Here is a 19,333-nt window from a genome sequence, read left to right on the forward strand (position 1 = left end):
GCTCCCTGGCGGCCGGCGGGCGGCACTGCACGAGCGGGGGACCGGGCACCGGGCACCGGGGCGGGGGCGGGGCGGGGGCGGGGCGGGGGCGCACGGGGTCCGGGGCTCCCTGGCGGCCGGCGGGCGGCACTGCACGGGCGGGGGACCGGGCACCGGCCGGCGGGCACCGGGCAGAGCAAGGGAAGCGCGCGGGTCCGCCCAGCGGCCGCAGCGGTGCATCCCGGGGCCCGACCGGGCAAGGCTCCCTCCGCCCGGCCTGGCCGAGGGGGGAAGGCGGGGGAAATTCCCCAGCCCCGACACGACGGCTCCACCGGCTCAAAGTGTCTAAGAAATTCCCGGCCAGGGAATGTATTTTCCCTCTCAGACCCACAGCACGCCCCCCTGAGGATATCATCTTCGCGTTTCAGTGCGTTGTAAATGACACCACTGAGCACCCTAGCGAGAGCTGGGGGAGCATCGAGGAAGTGTTCACCGTAGGAATAAGGACCACGGGGGTCTGTGCCGCTGGGAGGGCGCGCAGGGCGGGGGCAGAGGGCAGGCGAGTGTCTGTCCGTCCACCTGCCTGCCTGTTCCTGTGATCTCTGGGGGAAGTCGACTGACTGGCTGATTACAAGCACATCGGTAGGAATAGTTAAAAGATTTTATGACGGTGAAATCACCAATACCAGTTCTACAAAAAACAATAAAGGTTTTCCTTTGAAAATACAAGATTACCCATGACAGACGACTGCAGGATCCGAGGTCTCCGTGGCTATTTGGCTTGCATATATCGGGAGGAAAATCAACATGTAGCAGTGGAGTTTCAAGAAGTTTAATAACCAAATACATCAGTTACACAGACTGTTGTCTCATCTTCACGTGGTCCTGCCTTTAAGGTCTCAAAGTATGGAATGGATTGTGCTTGTCATGATCAGTTATGGAGAATACATTCGGGTGAGCACAATATTGGGATAGTTAGGACCATAAGTATGGGGTGTCCTAACTTGGAAGTCAGTGGATCTGAGGTCTCAAGCAATGGGCCTTCATTAATCTAAACCAACTCTCCCATTTCAGTCAAATGGTCCTTCTCCAAACTGACCTATGGATGGAAATGAATGGGTGAAATCAATGCAAACAGTTGTACCACTGGATTTATTTACACTTTAGTTCCCAATAGGCTGGCCTGCTTTAGTCCATTTTATTTTCACAAGTTCTGGAATGTTTGTTGGGAATTGGGGACAAGTATACTGATGGAATATACCTTTTTTTTCATTTGGACTTCTTCCCTTAGCCTTTCTAAGGCTGAGTTCCTCACTACTCAAATGGGGAAAGGCAGAAATATATTTTTGTTAGGTATGCAAATTTGGAGAACGCTCTCATGAGGTGTCATTAAAAGTCAAAGGAGTTTTGATCATTTTATATTTGATTTTAAGTTGTATTCATTAGACATTATCTTTCATTACTACGGGCACTTTATATTCAGCAGTTGTACTTGATGAGAGAAAATGTAATATTTAAATTTAAAACACTGTTCACCCGACAGTCATGCTGTAGCATTGATTTTCATTAGTAACACAGAATCCTCAGTCAAATCCACTATTTCTTTCTGATAAAAACTTTGATTTCCATGCTAGACAGAGACATACCTTAAAAACTTGTCAAGCAGGAATTTAATACATTTTCATATTATAATCAGTGGTGTAAGTCACTTTTTTGGAGTGTCTTTTGTATATATTTTTCCTTCACAGCCATTTAATTTCAAGCTGTAATCATTATCATCCACATCCTCATTTCCATTTACATCAGCTACTATTTAATCACTGTTTCAGGCACAGTACTTCACACAGATCTCCCTTAATCCAGGCTTGAAAGATTAGTATTATTAACCTCATTTCAGAAATGAGGAAACTGAGGCTCACAGAAATTATACTACTTATTTGCAGCTCATGTGACTAGGAAGTAACAACTCAGGACTCTACCTCAACCCTGATTTCAAACCTATGCCCTCTTAACCACTGCGCTTGCTGCCTCAATATAGCAAAGCCACAATTACACTGTAATCAGCTTGCTAGAGTCTAAGGCAGTGCTGTAATGCCTTCAAGGAATGGGCAGTGAATAGAACTATCCCTCTGAAGATGAGAGCAGACAAGTGAGAAAACATGATCAATTTTATCTAACTGCCAATAAAATAAATGCTTTTTGTCCTTGTTTCCCTCTCCCTCTTTTTATGCTGTTGTTCTCCAACCCTGAAGCTTCTGTGTAGCCATATGATTCTTTCACACATTCCTTTCCTTTTACTTGTCCATTTCTGTCTTCTTCATCATTTCTACTAACCAAGGCCACCTGACACCACTGTATTAAATGCCTAGGTCTAAAAAGTTCATAGACATGTGAGAGTTTAAGTTTATAAACTATTATTTTAGTATTATATTGAGTAAATGATATCGATGGTTATGATGATGATAAAATAATACAGTATATCATGATACCTGTAAAGGTTAATTCAGGTTTTTTTTCAACATTTCTTTCTGATCAACTACTTGCTTTTGGGCCCTAAACCATGCTCATTCTAACATCCTAACAGCCCGTCTCTCTGTTATCCTTTTGGTGTTACCATATACCTAAATGCCTCTTGTGTTCTTCAAACACCCACTCTAGAAGTTTGCTTGGTTGCAGTAACCTCAGACATCGGCAAAACTACTCTTACTAAATTTCCTGATCCACAGTCAGAAGGCTGTTCCAACAGGAAAAATGTTGCATGCCAACAAGAAGCCTGATGTAGGAACTGGGTTGGCTGCCATCATTAAGTCCCTCTAATTGATAGTGCTTTATTTTTTATGACTTAAACGCATGGCATGTGAAGCAATATGTAAATTAATTTCAAAAACTCTCCAGATGGAAGGAGTTCTCACTCTTCGGCATTCTCAAACTTGTCTGTGGTGTCATGCACATATGAGAAGCGATGCTTCCAGGGTCATTAGAGATACTTTACAGATCATTCACTTTCATTTTCCTTGGCCTGCCTTTTTATAGGCCATTCCTTACCCCTTCCAACATGACCGTTACTTTTCCTCCAGTTCCGTCTTGCTTCTTTTCAGCACGGTCAGTTCATCTGCAACTTTCAACTGTGGTTTCACTTTAGTTAAGGATTATTTCTGTATGCTGGAGAACTAAGAATAGAGATACGTGACTGGAATTTCCATTTCACACTTTGCAAATGGTACGCACCCCTCACGTGAAACATCGCCATCAGTATCTTTGGCATGCTGTGAGCTTTTCCCACTCATTTTGCTTATGACAATAGGGATAATTTCAGAAAATTAACTACAGAAAATATTAAGTGATCTCTATGTAAGGACTCAATAAAATGTAGCTTTTTATGTATGCACATATATTGAACTCTATGCATGAACCATATAATAACTAAAGCCAGGTTCAATCAACAGAAGTCAGAAACAAGTATCTAAAATTGTACAGTAAAATAGATCCTACTATGATACTACTCATAAGAATTAAAGATACAGAATACACAGGGTCCATTTGGTCAGTATGACACCATTTTACTTTATTATATTATGGGGAAACTTAGATGTGCAAAGCAGTGCAGATGCCAAAGTATGCTTTTAAACTATTTTTGGCTGAATTTGACTCTCTGAGATCTTTGGATTGTAATGTAAATACATATATGGGAAAGGTTATGAATAAAAATAAATAAAATATATCTTAACCATTAACATGTACACAAATCGAATAAAAAATCAAAAGAACATTATGAAGCATAAAAAAAACGTATCACAAAATTATTCCTGAATGTGAGTGTTGAAAGCCTCCGGAGGCCTGAGCTCTGTTTCTAAAGGAAACTTCAGAACCGGAGAAAAGCACTCCTCTTTAGAATGGGTAAATTACAGTCTGATTCTAACTCGAGGGGATTGAACTGAATGAAACATGAGGTTTCTTCCATGGCCCACTGATATAGGTAATGACAGTAATAAAGAATGTATCAGTGCAGATCATTTAATACTGTGAAAGGATAATAAACAAATCTGGCCAGGGATTCAATAACAAATACATGTAGATGTTAGTCTGGACTCATTTTTAAAATACAGTATTTGCCTACTAAGCTGACAGGACATGAACAGCTCATTTACTGATAATCATCTGTTATAAAGGCCTTGTTTTAGAACTTTAAAATACTCTTTACTTAAAAATTATTGGGCTTATGTCTTCTATGTACAGCAGACAAAACTTTTGTTTAACTGTAGAGTGCCATTTCATGGAAACTGAGATGAACATATGTTTTAAACAAGATATTTGCCATGAAAGTACACATAAAATATATAAATACGTCACATGATACAGAGAAACAAGACTCATGATCTTCACATTTACAGGAATTTATAAAATCTTCTCTGAAGGAAATGTGTTACAATTCAGTCAAACTTCTCATCTTGAAAGTAATCCGCCAAATTTAGATATTCTTGAAGTTGACCATATTTCTGTGTATACAATAAAAAAGCTAGTTATTTTACTCAAAGCAAAGAAGATAAGGTAGGCCTTTTCAATCTATAGACACAAACAGGAACATGTTCATTTCTCCTTTCAGGATAATCATGAATAAAAATCTTATTATAAATAGGGACACAATTTCAAATAAGCATTTCTAACTCATAAAGTATTGGAAAGAGAACAAACTGAACATATTAATCTCATAATGTTCTTATACATTATAATTTTTCTATTATCATATTCATAGAAGTATAACAACTTCAATAACTTATTCAACAAAAATTTGTTGAACACATAACATATATTAAATATGTTCTCATGACTGTCTAGGTACCAAAAAAAATTTACTTTTTCTGTCCCTAAGGAGACCAGAGTTCAGTAGTAATACACCAATAACAAGGGCCATAAAGAAGGTTCAGAAGAGTAGCCATGTGTTAGATGAGGTGATCAGGAAAGAGAAGCCCTTAAGCTGTCCCAGGAGCAAATGTGCCAATCTTTGGTTGGCAAAGATTTGGTGGGGAGAGTTTTTTGTAGGAGCCACAGTCCATACAAGAGCGAAAAGGCAAGTATGGGATTTGACTATAATTTCTTAGGGAAAGAGAGAGAGGTAAGACTGAACCAAAGAGGTTGTGGTCAGAGAATAAAAGTATGAAATGTTAGGTGAAGGAGTTTAGCAAAAGTGCAACAAACAATGTGAAACTGCTAAAGTGGTGTTGAGGCAGAAGACGGACATGATATGAGACGTTATTTAGAGAAAAATGGTGAAACATCCATTCTAGTCATGAGTCTATTATAATAAGTTAGGTAATGAGGTCCCAAATTTGAGTGACAGCAATTAAGATGATGAGTTAAGACCAAGGGAGGACAAGATAAAAGAGGAGTCAGGATGATCTGGAAATTCCATAGATGATTTGGAAAATTCAAACTGCTGATTTCAATTGAGGAGCTTAACTGACCGAATGGTTTCTTTACCCTACTTATGAACTCTGGTTCTACTCTCAATGAAGGAAGAGAGGATTCTGATGACCCTGACTTTTGTGGTGATAGGAACCTATGGAAAAGTATAGGAGAAAAGAAAAAGAAAAGTGAGTGTGGTTTCCTTCTAGGCAGGGCCACGAAACGTTTTTCCCCCTCAAAGATGTCTGATTGGATCACCTTCTCTGGAAAGAATGAAGAAAAGGAGGAGGGGATATAACCTTTGGACTACTAGGGGATTCTTTTGACTGAGTATTCAAACAGGTTCTACTAGATGTAAGTAAAGTACCATAGAATTAGAAACTTATACCTTAAGAGTTTGATTGTTTTATGCTTTTTATGTTATCTTTCTTTATACTCTTTTTCCTCTTACTAATTTTTTTTTGGAAAATTACAATCTATCCCAGCTATACTAAGAAAAGGAAGGAAAACTTGCTTTTATTACTAATAATAGTTAACATTAATTGATCACTTACTAATTGCTAGGTCCAATAATAAATGCTTTACATATAGCACACCAAAACTCTAATTATTATTGTTGTTTTAATTCCTATTTTACTGAAGTGACAACTTAGACTTATAGGAATAAGGTAACTTTCCTCCAAATTCTATTGTTAGAAAATATTTAAATCCATGCTTTTAACCATTATAATATGCTATTTCTGAGATTTAAAGGATGGGAAGGGGCAGAGTGCAGCTTTAGTAAGAAAAGAGAAAGCCCTCCAAAGGAAAAGTGAAACTCAGCAAGAAGGCAGTTCGTATTTCCTGGTCATTCTCTCCACCTAAAGAGTTTGGTTCCATCATTCTTTTTACTAAAAATTTGGAGAGTTTGGGTCTTATGTTAATCCCTTCGAGTGCCAGGGTGGACCTACTGATTAAAACAGAACTGTGGGACCAGAATGTGAAAAAGAGGTCAGAACATAAAGGAAGGAGTTTGGAGTCTTCAGAAACAGCAGTTAGACATGAAGAAAAGAATGGGTTTGCCAAGGCAGAGGGCTGTAAAGCAGCTGAGATCAGAACCTAGAGCAACATGTTACCTTTAAAGCAGTGGCCCTCAATCTTTATTTTGTTTAAGAATCACCAATTTGTTAAATATCGGGTGTTTAACCCTCCGCAAGGATTCTCATTCAATAGGTCTGCAGTGAGACCAGGAACTACACGTTTTCCACAAATTTCTGGGTGATTCTGACATAGGGTTGTTAGGGCCACGATTTGAGAAATATCAGTTTAGGGAGTGAAAGAAAAAGAAAAGGAAAAACAAGTTTTAAAGGGAGAAAGAAAAAGATACCATATAAGAAGAGTTCCTAGAAGGGGTGAGTTATCAAATCATTATTTAAAATTCCTTCTTATGTAACAATCTTTATGTAATAATTCAAAATTTACATATAAATTGCAAAACCGAGAGTTGATACTTTTTTTGACATACTTCCTCCATTTCCTGATGTTTATGTATTTCCCACCCCATCCCAACAATCCTATCTTCAACTTCTCTGGAAATCCCATCATCACATTCACTTTCTTCTGAACAAGAAACATTTGTTAGAATTTTGCCAGTGGCATATGCTTGTATATTCTTCCATTCTAATTTAGAATGACACAATTATTTTTATTATATTTATTATATGTTTTGGTTTTATTAAAATTTTTTTATTAATCCTTTCTCACACCCAAGTAGCTCCTATCCTTTAATGTCATTCTAGGTTAAAAACATATCATCCTAGTTCAACTGTTAGGAGGAAGAGCAAGAAGAATGAAGTCAGTCTGGTGGCAAGTCTTTGGAAAGAAATGCTGAGATATCCTGAGAGAGTGGAAGAAAAACTTGTGGAGGAGGAAGGGGCAGGTAAGGGAAAAAGCAAGGTGTGCAGTGTAAGCTGGGAGGAAAGCCAGGACCAGATAGTTTGTGTGAGGTAAGAGAAGGGGATGACATGATGATTAGGAGGCAGGTGCGAAAAGGGCTACAGATAGGGTCATTCAAGCAGCACTGAGCCCTGGCATTCGAAAAGGTTAGGGCAACTGTGGCCCTGAGCCTGCAGCCAAAGAAAAAGGCGTGCATCACAAGCACGTGCAGTGCTGTCGCGCAAGGACACTCCTACTCCCTGACCATTAGGTGGAGTGATGCTGAGAAGTGTCAGTGTTTGATAAATTCTGAAGTTTAATCACAGCATAGAAAGGTGTATATATGTTTACAGTGGGTCTAAACTTTTGTTTCTGGGAAATCTTTTGAGAAAATCTATGGTCAAATATTTTTAAAGCAGGAGGGATCACAAAAAGAAAATGAAGCTCTTTGGTTTTGCATGTGAAAATACAAAAAAGGTGCATATTTTCCTACACATACATGACCCTGAAATACCTTAACTGCCCAATGCTAAGTGTTGTTCTTGAAGCAGAATAGAACACTTGGCTTTTTTTCTTCTACAGATATTTTCTCTTATTCCAGGTCCCTTCTGTTAGAAACCTTGTTAGGCTTTCTCTAAGATGCATGATCTGGAAATGCTTTTAGTTTTTCTCTGCAAGAAGTTTAACATTCTTCCCCATATATAGTATCATTACATACTATGTATAATACATGCACAGTGATTTTTTTCTACACCTAGTACACAATTCTTTAAAAAAAAAAATGTGGTATCCCGGTAGGTTTTTCAACTCCACTAGAGGGTTGGCAACCTTTAAACCCATCGATAAAAGCAGCTAAGAATTTCACGTCATCAAGGGAAACAAAGACGGGGCTTACTGGCTAAGTAATGGCTCCTCCCTAAGGCAAATTAGAAAAGCACAGAGGAGGACAGGGAGCAAAGCAGGGAGAGAAGTTGAAGCAAAGTAAAAGATAAAAAGCCGTGGAGAGTAACATGAGAGAAAGATTACGGAAGGGTTAAGATGTGGGAGGTCGGGAAGGCAGAGAGAGATCACCAGGTGGGGGTTTGTGGGGGAGGATAATTGTCAGAAGGGAAACCAGTTTGATGTCACTCTGCAGACTGGGAGACCTCTGCAGAGCATGCCATACCCTAACGAGTTCCTGTTTGTTGTTCTTTTGCTTTCCCTTTGCTCACAAGTGTATTCACTAAGCTCTCTTCTTTTTTATCTTCCTCTTTTATAAATTTCCTATGATATAAATAACCCAGGCAACAGATCTCAAGTCAGGCTTCGTTTGTTTGTTTGTTTTTTTAAGATTAAATATACTGTTGATCTGAGTTGCCCGAAAATCTACTATATGTGTTCTCTTATACATTTCCATTAACTAGACTGGTTTTAGACCACCACAGTCATATGAGCATTCTTTCCAAGTACCATAAGCAATTCTAAAAGCTCTGTGAGCAGACCAGAGCTTCTGAGCTGCCAGCAGATCTTCGGGAATCCAGTGCACTCTTCAAAACCCCCACTTTATCCCTGATATCAAACTTAGTGATCAACAGGATTTGGGGGAATCAAAATCAGTGCCGTGGCCTGAAACCTCTGCATTCCCCTTGATCTTCAGTTACAGTGTGCTCACTGCTCAGCCCATGTCCTCAAGAAGAGGATGTGGGTGGTATTACAACTGGCAGCCGAGATCCTTTCCTCAGATTGGCACCAGGTGCTTCTTCACTCTCGGGTCACAAGAACTGTTCTAAAGAATAGGAAGCAGACAAGCAGAGGTGAGTCCTACACTTTGTCAAGGAAAATAAGGGGACTTAATATATATGTAAGGAATACCATATATATAAAAGTGAAAGGACAGAGGTCCTTCATCACAGGACAGTATTATTGCTGATTTCAATTTATCTGATGAGCTGAAGGAATGCTTAGAACATCAGGGCACCTATTCAGGGTTGTACAATGATAAGCATGAAAGGAATGGGTGGAAGAAGAGAAAATACAAAGACGAGGGTAGGGGGGAGGAGAGATTCTCTTTTAAATTTCACGGTCTTCTTCTAATCATTTATATCCTTTTGCTGATCATAATTAAGCTCCAGAATCTATGAATGATATGATTCTTCTGTATTCACCTTACCTCCTTAATCCAGCCACTTTCCTTTGACTGATTGAAAATTCTTTCCACTGTTTCCTTAACCTGTTCATCCTCAACTTCTTCTGTCTTTGCAATGGAGCAACATTCCTGGTACAGCTTGAACTTAAAATGTTTCAGTTTATGATAAATTCTGGTGCGATTAGCACAAATTCTGCCAACAGTAAACACCTACATCAAGGAATAAACATTATTATCTGACATATGAAATAAAAGATACAGTAATGATTATACAGCCTTGTTGGCCTTGAGATTTTCTTTAATAGAAAAATCTAATGACTGCATTATTTAATTTTTAAAATGTTTACACAATAATTCCTTTATCTTCTCTCATTATACAACTTAGTTAAGAAAAACTGAGCATCTGCTCAGTTTCAAGTATTGGGCTAAGCACTGAAGATACATAAGTGAAAAATATACTACCTGTATTAGGGGAGCTTATAGTCTTGGGAGAAAAATAATCTATTAAAACACAGTGTACCAAATGCTGGGCAAAAGATGCTATCAAGGTACAGAGGAGGGACAATTAACGCAATTCAGAGATGAGAAGAGTCCATGGGTAGGTGATGCTTGAACTAAATCTTTAGAAAATAGCTAGCCAAGTTTAAGAAGGAGGAGAAAAATGGCTTTTAATGTGGAAGGATGGGCATACCTAAAAGCAAGAAAAGCGACTAAGCAGTTGTGTACATAGTGGTACAGTTACTAAATTAAAAATGCCTGGATTATGACAATTTTCTAGCTTACATGTATAAGCAACATGTAAAACTGAAACAAACTCATATCAATACTAAGTGTTAACAGTTTTTCACTAAATAATTTTTTCCAAAAAACTTTGTAAAGTAAAAAAATAACTGTGTTTAGTTGTATTGGTTTCCTTAGTCACTCTAATATGATTAAAACACATTAATATTTTATTGTTAGCAAACTATGAGAATTTTAATTTCTATGCTTATATGGATTTCCAGGATTTTATGATTAAGAATTCTCTTCTTATGAAATCAACCAACCAGAACATTTTTCTTTCAGAATGTTTTGAATATGTACCCTGTTATACATACTGATAACTAAAATAGGAAAACTAAAATTTAAACATTACAACTAAACATATAACATGATCAGTATTATTCTCATGGAGTAACTTGAGGAAATGGACAAACTCCTAGTTAAATTATGTACTTGTTTCTGTGCCTGAATTCATGCCTGGTTTCATGAGTTCAATACAAGTGCTATAGTTACAATATTCATCTGTGTAACTTGTATTTTTTTCTGACAAAGAACTTTATTGTTTTTCTGAAGCCATATCACAAGGGTTCACAGAAGTGAGGAGTTCAATAAGTAATCTGAGTATACTGGCAAAAACAATAGTAATAAAATGAAGAGTGAACTGGCAAGACTGAATAAAAGTTAGATATGATTAGCAACAGTCAGGTTTGATACATCATCTTGTGAAGATGGTATTTGGGACATCTTACAATCTTTTTTAAAATCCTCAAAAATTGAAGAAAACCCGGTTCAGATTTCTATTCAAGTTCTACAAAAATCTTTGTTTTTAGATGACTAAAAATAATCATGTATTATCGTACATTGCTTATTTACTCCCAGTAAGCTTTCCATTTCAACATTGTCATCAAACCAGTCATATGGACTCTAACAATTCCCTTGCCAATACCTCCTTTTTCACGTTGAGTAAAAAAGATGCCACAATAGTTGCAGCGACCACTAGGGGTACCCTCTGTTTCTCTATCTCTGTTACCAGAGAAGATTGTGTGGAAGAAGTCTCCTATGGCTGTTCTGGATAAAATACAGTAGAATAATAATAGAATTTAATAAAAAAATTTTCCAACACACTGTGTTTTATATTTCCATAAAACTGAGGGATTTATCTGTATAAAAATTTTAAGTTAGGCCAAGAGGGAAGAAGTATTTAAAAATCCTTATTTAATAATTTTTTACCTGTCTGAAACAAAAATACGCACTGAAAATATTTAACATCATAGTTTACTTCTTTCTATTTCTAATTCCTATCTTCTTGGCAGCTATAAACATTTACGAAGATAAATAAACCTAAAATTACCCTTATAATATTCTCATACTATTTTCCTCCCAAGTGTGATCACATTTTAAGAGCCTTAACCATTGTTAGTAAGTGTTCACAGAAAAGAGTAGATGTATGTAATAGCTATAATATTACAAGTAGACCTCTCTCTTTTCCCTGTTTTAAGTGTATGGTTACAGCCTATTATATCTTAAGAATTTATGTGTACAGTGTGAAACAGCTTACAAAGTAGGGTTCCATTTATATAAAGTCCTAAAACAAAATTACTCTATGCTGTAAGACCAGTGGACTTAAATGTCAAGAAATGTATTTAGAGACTACTTTTAATGATCTAATTGCATTTCTAGATATTAAGGACTCTATTCCAACAAGATAGACAATATCAAAAAATTGCCAGAGACAGAAAAGTAAGTCCTATGATGATTGTTCTCAAAGCAGATAAGCCAAATGACATGTAAATGATTACTAATCCACTGTGCAGGGTTAGCATAGTTCTAATAAACTGATAAATCTGAGGATAAGTGACTTAACTCAGTTATCAATGTGAATTAAGGGATCCTACTTATCCAAAGATACAATTCAAAACAGAGCTAAAACCTATCACCAAATTTACCTAAAACAGCAGACGGTGAATTGCAAAGCAGTAGGAAAAAAATGTGATTTGTAATTTATTAAATACAGCATATAGAAGTATAAACTAACACCGGTTAACAAATTAAGGTAAGAATACAATGAAACATGCATTGTGCACATTTGTAATATTCAGCTGATTACAGGGAGCTTTTTGAGGTATTTCTCTAGGTCCTCATTTAGATACAGAGGAGCCAGTTCTTTATGGAAGTTAAAGTATAGAGAAGAAAGAAAAAAGATCCTCAAGAAAAGAGGAAGAATGGAAGTCCCATTGTTTTCTGTACCTAGATCTTTAGAAACATATAATGCAATAGGCTGAGCCAAAGGATTCTATTTTCTCTTGGCCTGTTTTTGCATTGGACATATTACATACTGACACTTATTTCAAAATTACTGCCTTTCCCCATTGGATCTTAAGCATCTTTAGGAGTTTGGCCAGATTCTGGGAAAAACTGAAATTAATTCAAGATTGTTGTTAGTCTTCCCAACTCCATTTCAGATTTCACATCTCCTTCCTTCAGATGATTGATTTCCTTCTCAATCTATGCCCCCAGATTTCACCAGGACCTGGTGACCCAAGGCCTCTAGTCTCAGTACCCTAAGACTACTGTAACTAAAATTATTCTCTCCCACCAGTTCCACTTTCCATTAAAGTATCCTGTCTTTCAAAGAAGCTAATCTTGGGTAAGTAAGGAGAAAAGTTTTATTATCAAACAAATTCACAAAGTGCATTCTTCATTATCTGCACCTTTAAAGAGAGCCCTAGTTAATAACCCCAAGCAGTCTCAATTTTATATAACTATCAACAGCAACACAAAATGGAGAATTACTTTTCAAAACAACCTAAGGGTAGGTTGGAGGTGGCAAAGCCTCTCCAAAGCCTTGGAAGAAAAACGGGTTTATTATTTTCTCCTTTCCTTTCCATACATGCATTGCTATTGTAGCTCAGTAGGATATAAAACAGATTTTAATAAGTGATGCTTCCGGGGGTCCCTGGGTGGCTCAGTCTGATAAACGCCAACTCTTGATTTCAGCTCAGGTTATGATCCCAGGGTTGTGAGATAAAGCCCTGTGTGGGGCTCTGTGCCCAGCCTGGAATCTGTATGAGATTCTCTCTCCTTCTCCCTCTATCCCTCAACCCCCTCACGCTCTCTCTTTCTCTCTCAAATAAATAAATAAATAAATAAATAAATAAATAAATAAATAAAATCTTTAAAAAAATGTTTCTTCCCTTTAAAGAAAAAAATTACTGAAAAATTTAATACTAAAGAATTTTAATTACATTACCTTATATTACACAATAACTAGTTTAATGTTTGCATACAGCTATTCATACAAGTGTACACACATTTTTGTATAGCTGCAAGGATAATGTATATACTCTGCTTCCTTTTTTTTAAGATTTTATTTATTTATTCATGAGAGACACACAAAGAGAGGTAGAGACACAGGCAGAAGGAGAAGCAGGCTCCCTTCGGGGAGCCCAATGCAGGACTCGATCCCAGGGCCCCAGGATCACGACCTGAGCCAAAAGCAGATATTTGAATAACTATTTTATACAGAATCTTTGCTCTTTCATAGGAATATCAGAACTTCAGAAATGCTTTTCTAACTCACTTCCCTTTCCAGGATTAGCTATAGACAGTAAAGACAGTGAACGTACACCACTATTTTTTACCTATACAAAATACATCATGATCCTTAAAGTATTAATTCACTTTTATTAGGATTCTATCTGTCTTAACTCATAAAGTCACAAACTGGTTTTTAAACAATAGGGAGATTTGCATATTGACTATGTTGAGAAAAAAAATGTGTTTTTATAGTAATTTGCTAAATGATATATTAAAGACTAATTCTGAATTCATTCTCCCCAAAGAAAATTTCCAAGTGATTCTTGCAGATACTTTAGAGGGATTTGATCAGTTACTGCCACTAGTACTGAGGAATTATACTATCCAATGTAGTAGAAGGATTTAGTTTAATAGGCTATTTCTAGCTTTGTAATAGACTGGTAGTACTTAGAAGTAACTCTCAGAGCCCCCCAAACACACAACCCTTCATGGATATACAGACTCATCAGAGGAAGCCCTTGATATTAATATTTTTGTATTTATAAACACAATATGTTATTTTATTTTATTTTATGTATTTATTCATGAGAGAGGCAGAGGGAGAAGCAGGCTCCCTGTGGAGGGCCTGATGCGGGACTTAATCCCAGGACCCTGGGATCACGACCTGAGTTAAAGGCAGACGCTCAACCACTGAGCCACCCTGGAGCCCCTATAAATGTTTACAAAGATTAAAAAATAAATAGAATTAGACTGCACCTGCACTTCTCTCTTCACACTTACTGCTTTGCTTATCAAATATTCTTCAAATATTTCAAATATTTTCTTCAGTGTTGTCTTTTCACTCAGAATTAATAGAACCTCAGGTATATGGTGATTGTCTAGTGTTTGACACACTTCTGATATATTCTAGGTTGAAACACTATTTTCTTTCGATTCTCATATTAAGATGACAGGCATCTTCAATTATCTGCCTGTGGACTGTCCATTTGGTCAATTATCTGCCATAAAATTTCACACTTGAGTTAAATTCTCCTTTGGACTCAAAGTCTTTCCTTGTCTAAGTTAAATGCCTTTTCACTCTCATCTTATACCCTTCTCCTCTCCCTGCAGTTTGGGTGATCTGTACTTAAACAGAGTTTAGTATCTGAATTAGAAGTGTATTTGCCATACATTGTATGAAAGACATTTTTCACATTCAAAAACTATAACCTCTTTTCTTGTACTATTTTCCCTTCTCCTAGTGCTTTCTCCATTTATAAAAAATAAGAGTTATTTGTGCAAACTTATATATCGAAAATTTCTAAATACTAAAAAGTAAAATGAGAGGGAAAAATACCTGTTTATCATGTGACATGAAATCATCTATTTCCATGGTCCTGGTGTTATACAACTTTCCTGATAAATGCACTGAGTATCTGCAGTGGCGATGCAATCCACAAGCTTGGCAGGAACAGTTTTCAGGATTCTTCAAGTGAATACTTACATTAGAATAATTTTCCACCCGTTCCTGAAAACAGTTAGAAAATGTAATGAAGCTTTACAAGATTGGAAAAAAACAACAAAATAAAACATAAAAGAACCTAACTAAATTAAAACCAATATTGAGAATGACAATAATAGATATAAGAGCAAAACACATTGGTATTTCTTGCTTTAACACAGAACACACAGTAGATATTTGACAAGCTATTTTTAAATTTAAAAAAAAGAATTTATAATTTAGGCTGTTAATTGAAAAGAAACCAGACTAGAAAAAAAATTAGTTTCATATCCTTCCTACTTTTGAGTTAGTATTTAGTGCTCTTCAGATTTTAATTTACTTTTCTTTTCTCTCTCTAGTATAAATGAGGCATTCTAGTTAAAAATAGAAAAACAGAGGGATGCATGGGTGGCTCAGTGGTTAAATAACTGCCTTTGGCTCAGGTCATGATCCGGGGGTCCCGGGATCAAGTCCTGCATCAGGATCCCCACAGGGAGACTGCTACTCCCTCTGCCTGGGTTTCTCCTCTCTATGTCTCTCATGAATAAATAAATAAAATATTTTTAAAAATAGAAAAAAAGAGCAGCAAAAATTCAGGATACTCTAATAAAAAAGATGAATTCATTTAGGTTAGTCAAAAATTGAGAAAAACCAGGTCACTTCAGTCTCTATTGTGTAAATTGTATCATATTTCCCACAAAATATTCCAGAAATAATTTGATCATCCTATGGCCGTTTACTAAAGTACTATGGAAAAAGCAAGTTGAAAGCAGGACTGCTGGGTGGCCAGTACTGATATGGACAGTCTAATGGCTAAATTAGTAATGAGTAAGCAAACTGAGAAAATATTTGGCATTCATAAATAAGCTTTATTAAGCTGTACAATTACTTGTGGTTGCATATTTTTGCTCACACTCTAGGCCTGTGCTAGATACTACTGTCATAATTAATAGTATAGATTAGGTTTTACCATAGCATTTGAACCGTACACAGGGAACATATTAGCAGGGTTACTAATCTACATTTGTATTCTCTATCAGCCTAATAGTAATTAAATATTCAGTATACTGATAGTTTCCTTTTTAACACTGTATGATTCACAACTATATTGTATTTTGTCTACTTTTAATATTTCTCATATTTCATGGCAGTTTGTGACAATGTGACACTTACAGGTGACTAAACCATTTTCCCTTCTCTTTCTTGTGGTACTTCTGGAAGCACATCCGAGATAAAAGCCCTATCAGTTTGGCTCTGTGAGTGACTACAACATGCAGAACACTCTCGTTGATTTACACTGGACATAGAACTGAAAAATAACCTTTGTTGGGTTAAAGCTATTAAGATTTTCATTGTTGATCTGTCATATTATTTTTGTAGCATAACTTAGCTAATTCTGACCAAGATCATACTGATTATTTATGTCTCTAAATGTTTAAACTAATATTTTCTTGTATCTCACAGTTATTATTTCAACATCGGGTAATCCAAATTCAGCACAATATACCATGGTATAGTTAAACATAATATAGCACAGTGGCATGGACTTTGGAGTCAGAGAAATACTAGGAACTTATGATTTCTAGGTTTAAAAATTGGCCTAATTACTAGCTGTGCAACCTTGCATTACTCAATTCTTCTGAGTCACAGTTTTCTCAGCTCTAAAACAGAGGAAAGAACAGTGCCTTCCTCATGGAGTTACTCTGAAGATCAAATAAGATAGTTTGCATTGTATGCAAATTATTTGGCAAAGTTAAATGATCAATAAATATATGCTATTTTTCTATTGAAGAAAATAATATTTATACCATGTTCTAAGAATGTGTTACGTATTTTACCTTCTAAGTAAGCAAATATTTCCTTTGAAATTAGATAAATATTTTGTGTCTGAGGAAGAGCGGAGTTTAGAGAGGTTAAAAACTGACCCCAAATCAAAAAGATATATATGATGGCCCTAAATTCAGCCATATTTCAAACTGAAGTTCTCTATTTCTGTAATCCCATAAGTGTCCCTTAAACCCAAACCATCTGTGGCTAATTTATCAGTTAATTCAAGACCAAATAGGCCTTGGATGAAGCCAATCTCCTGACATAAATGAGGTAGAGTAGCTAACGAGTAGAGTTCTAGAGGACTGTTAGGAACTTGAACTTCTGTTACCCTACCATTTTTTTTTCCTTCCTGCTAATCATTGGTGGATAGAAATTAGAAGGAGATTAAGAAAAAAACTCTTAAAAATCATATAAGACAGCCTCTACTATTAGAGACATAAAATAGAAGTCTATGGGATAACATGGAATGCAGTATAAGTCTTATAAATTAAAAAGATGCTTGCCCGAAATTGGTAGAATTATAAAATCTTAAGGTGGAGAAGGATGTCAGAGACAACCCAGGCCAGTATTTCCCAAATTATGTTATGGAAACCACTTATTCTAGGAGATGATAAAAGGTCATGAAAGGAGGCCCATAGGAAAACACAGATTTGGAAAGCATTACATTCTACATCACCCTCTTGAAGATTTACAGTATAAATTCACACACTAATGTTCCTTGAAAAGTCCTCCAGTTAAGTTTAAAGTTAAACCCACTGTTTCTCAATCTTCTTTAGCAATAGAACTTCCTTCTGAAACAACAATTAACATCCTGTGAGATAACCTCATTTTAATAGATTGGCTAAGCTCTACAGGCATTCTAAAATTATTCATCATTTAGAACTACTTAATTACTGGATACATATAATAAGTATTATAATAATTAAAACAACAGCCTTTAGAAAAGGTGAGAAACAAACTGATTATTTAACCAAGAAAAATGCCAATAGAAGAAGATTAGAAGATTATTCAGTCAATAATCAGTTTAATAAATAAAAATAAACTCTCATCTCCCCAACCAGAGATTCAAAAACAAATTAAACTATATACCTTGTATTGCTCTTTCCAGCGACTTCTAGAAGTTAAACTCTCTAGACGAGGCTGAACAAAGCGGTTATCCAAGTAATGAAGAGATGTCAACATATCTTGTGCATATGATTTTTGCCTGGTGCCATCTGTTCAGGGGAACACCAGCAACATATAATCACTTTGCCCTTAGGAAATCTGTCTGTCTGTCTGTCTATCTATCTATCTAATTCTTTTCAGCCTCCACACCAATGAATCATCCAGCCTCAAATACCAATAGTGCCAAGGTTGAGAACATTAGGAAATAGTGAAGCAGTTGAATACTTTAAATTTCTTCCCATGGTTTTAGAAGGATACCTGGTTATTTGGTTAGAAGCATTTTAATTTTTTAAAATATTAAGTAAAGAAAAAAAACCAATTCCATCAGAGCATTAGGGAAAGGAAAGAACCACAGAAGCCTTCTAATTGTTCCCTGAATACATCAAATTTTTAAAAATTTTAATCCCAGTAAAATTAACATATGGTGTTATATATGTTTCAGATGTAAATACAGGAATTCAACAATACTATGCATTGCTCAGTACTCACCACATTAAGTGTACTCTTAATCCCCTTCACCTGTTTCACCCATCCTCCCTACCAACTTTCCCTCTGGTAACTGCCCGTTCTCTATAGTTAAGAGTCTATTTTTTGTTTGCTTTTTTGTGTTCATTTGCTTTGTTTCTTGAATTCCACATGTAAGTGAGATCATACAGTATTTGTCTTTCCCTGACTTCCTTCACTTAGCATTATACCCTCTAGATCCATCATGCAAATGGCAAGATTTCATTCTTTGTTATAGCTAGGTAATATTCCGTTGGATCTATATACCACTTCTTCTTTATCCATTCATCTATCACATCAAACTTATTTTTACCTAAGGGTCTTTGCACTTACTGTGCTCTCAGAGAGATCTATGTATTACTTTCCTCCTGACTTCATTCAGTTTTCTGTTTAAGACACCTCTTGAGAGACCTTCTTTGAACAATCTAACAGACTTTCCCTTTCCTTTATCACTCTTGATCTCCTTAATCTACTTCATTTTTTTTTCAAGAACTAATCACTAGTTGAAATTATATTATGTTATCTATTTGTTTACTCATCCATGATCTGTCTCTCCCATTAGACTTTAAGCAATATGAGGACAGGAATCTCTGTCTTAGGCATTGCCATATCCCCAGACCTCAAATAAATGCCTG

The 19,333-nt window shown here is 36.3% G+C and overlaps 1 protein-coding gene across 9 annotated transcripts in view; it reads right to left on the minus strand.

The window, feature by feature from the left end:
- Positions 1–3,514: 3,514 nt before the first annotated feature.
- CCDC82 (coiled-coil domain containing 82) overlaps positions 3,515–19,333 on the minus strand; it is a 34,032-nt gene continuing 18,213 nt past the window's right edge. For 4 of the 9 annotated variants that reach the window (XM_077867582.1, XM_077867580.1, XM_077867581.1 and 1 more), the window contains exons 5-8: positions 18,120–18,244; positions 15,057–15,227; positions 9,446–9,631; positions 3,515–4,475 (exon numbers count right to left, since the gene is read on the minus strand). In XM_077867582.1, the coding sequence (XP_077723708.1) occupies positions 4,410–4,475; positions 9,446–9,631; positions 15,057–15,227; positions 18,120–18,244 (548 nt within the window). In that variant the 3' untranslated portion in view covers positions 3,515–4,409. Of the gene's footprint in view, positions 4,476–9,012; positions 9,062–9,445; positions 9,632–15,056; positions 15,228–16,373; positions 16,510–17,739; positions 17,822–18,119; positions 18,245–19,333 lie in introns of those variants that run through there. The other 5 variants (XM_077867583.1, XM_077867584.1, XR_013362529.1 and 2 more) reach the window with 5 other exon arrangements.

This window comes from Canis aureus, chromosome 23 (genome assembly GCF_053574225.1).
Source record: "Canis aureus isolate CA01 chromosome 23, VMU_Caureus_v.1.0, whole genome shotgun sequence".
In the NCBI taxonomy this organism is placed as follows: domain Eukaryota; kingdom Metazoa; phylum Chordata; class Mammalia; order Carnivora; family Canidae; genus Canis; species Canis aureus.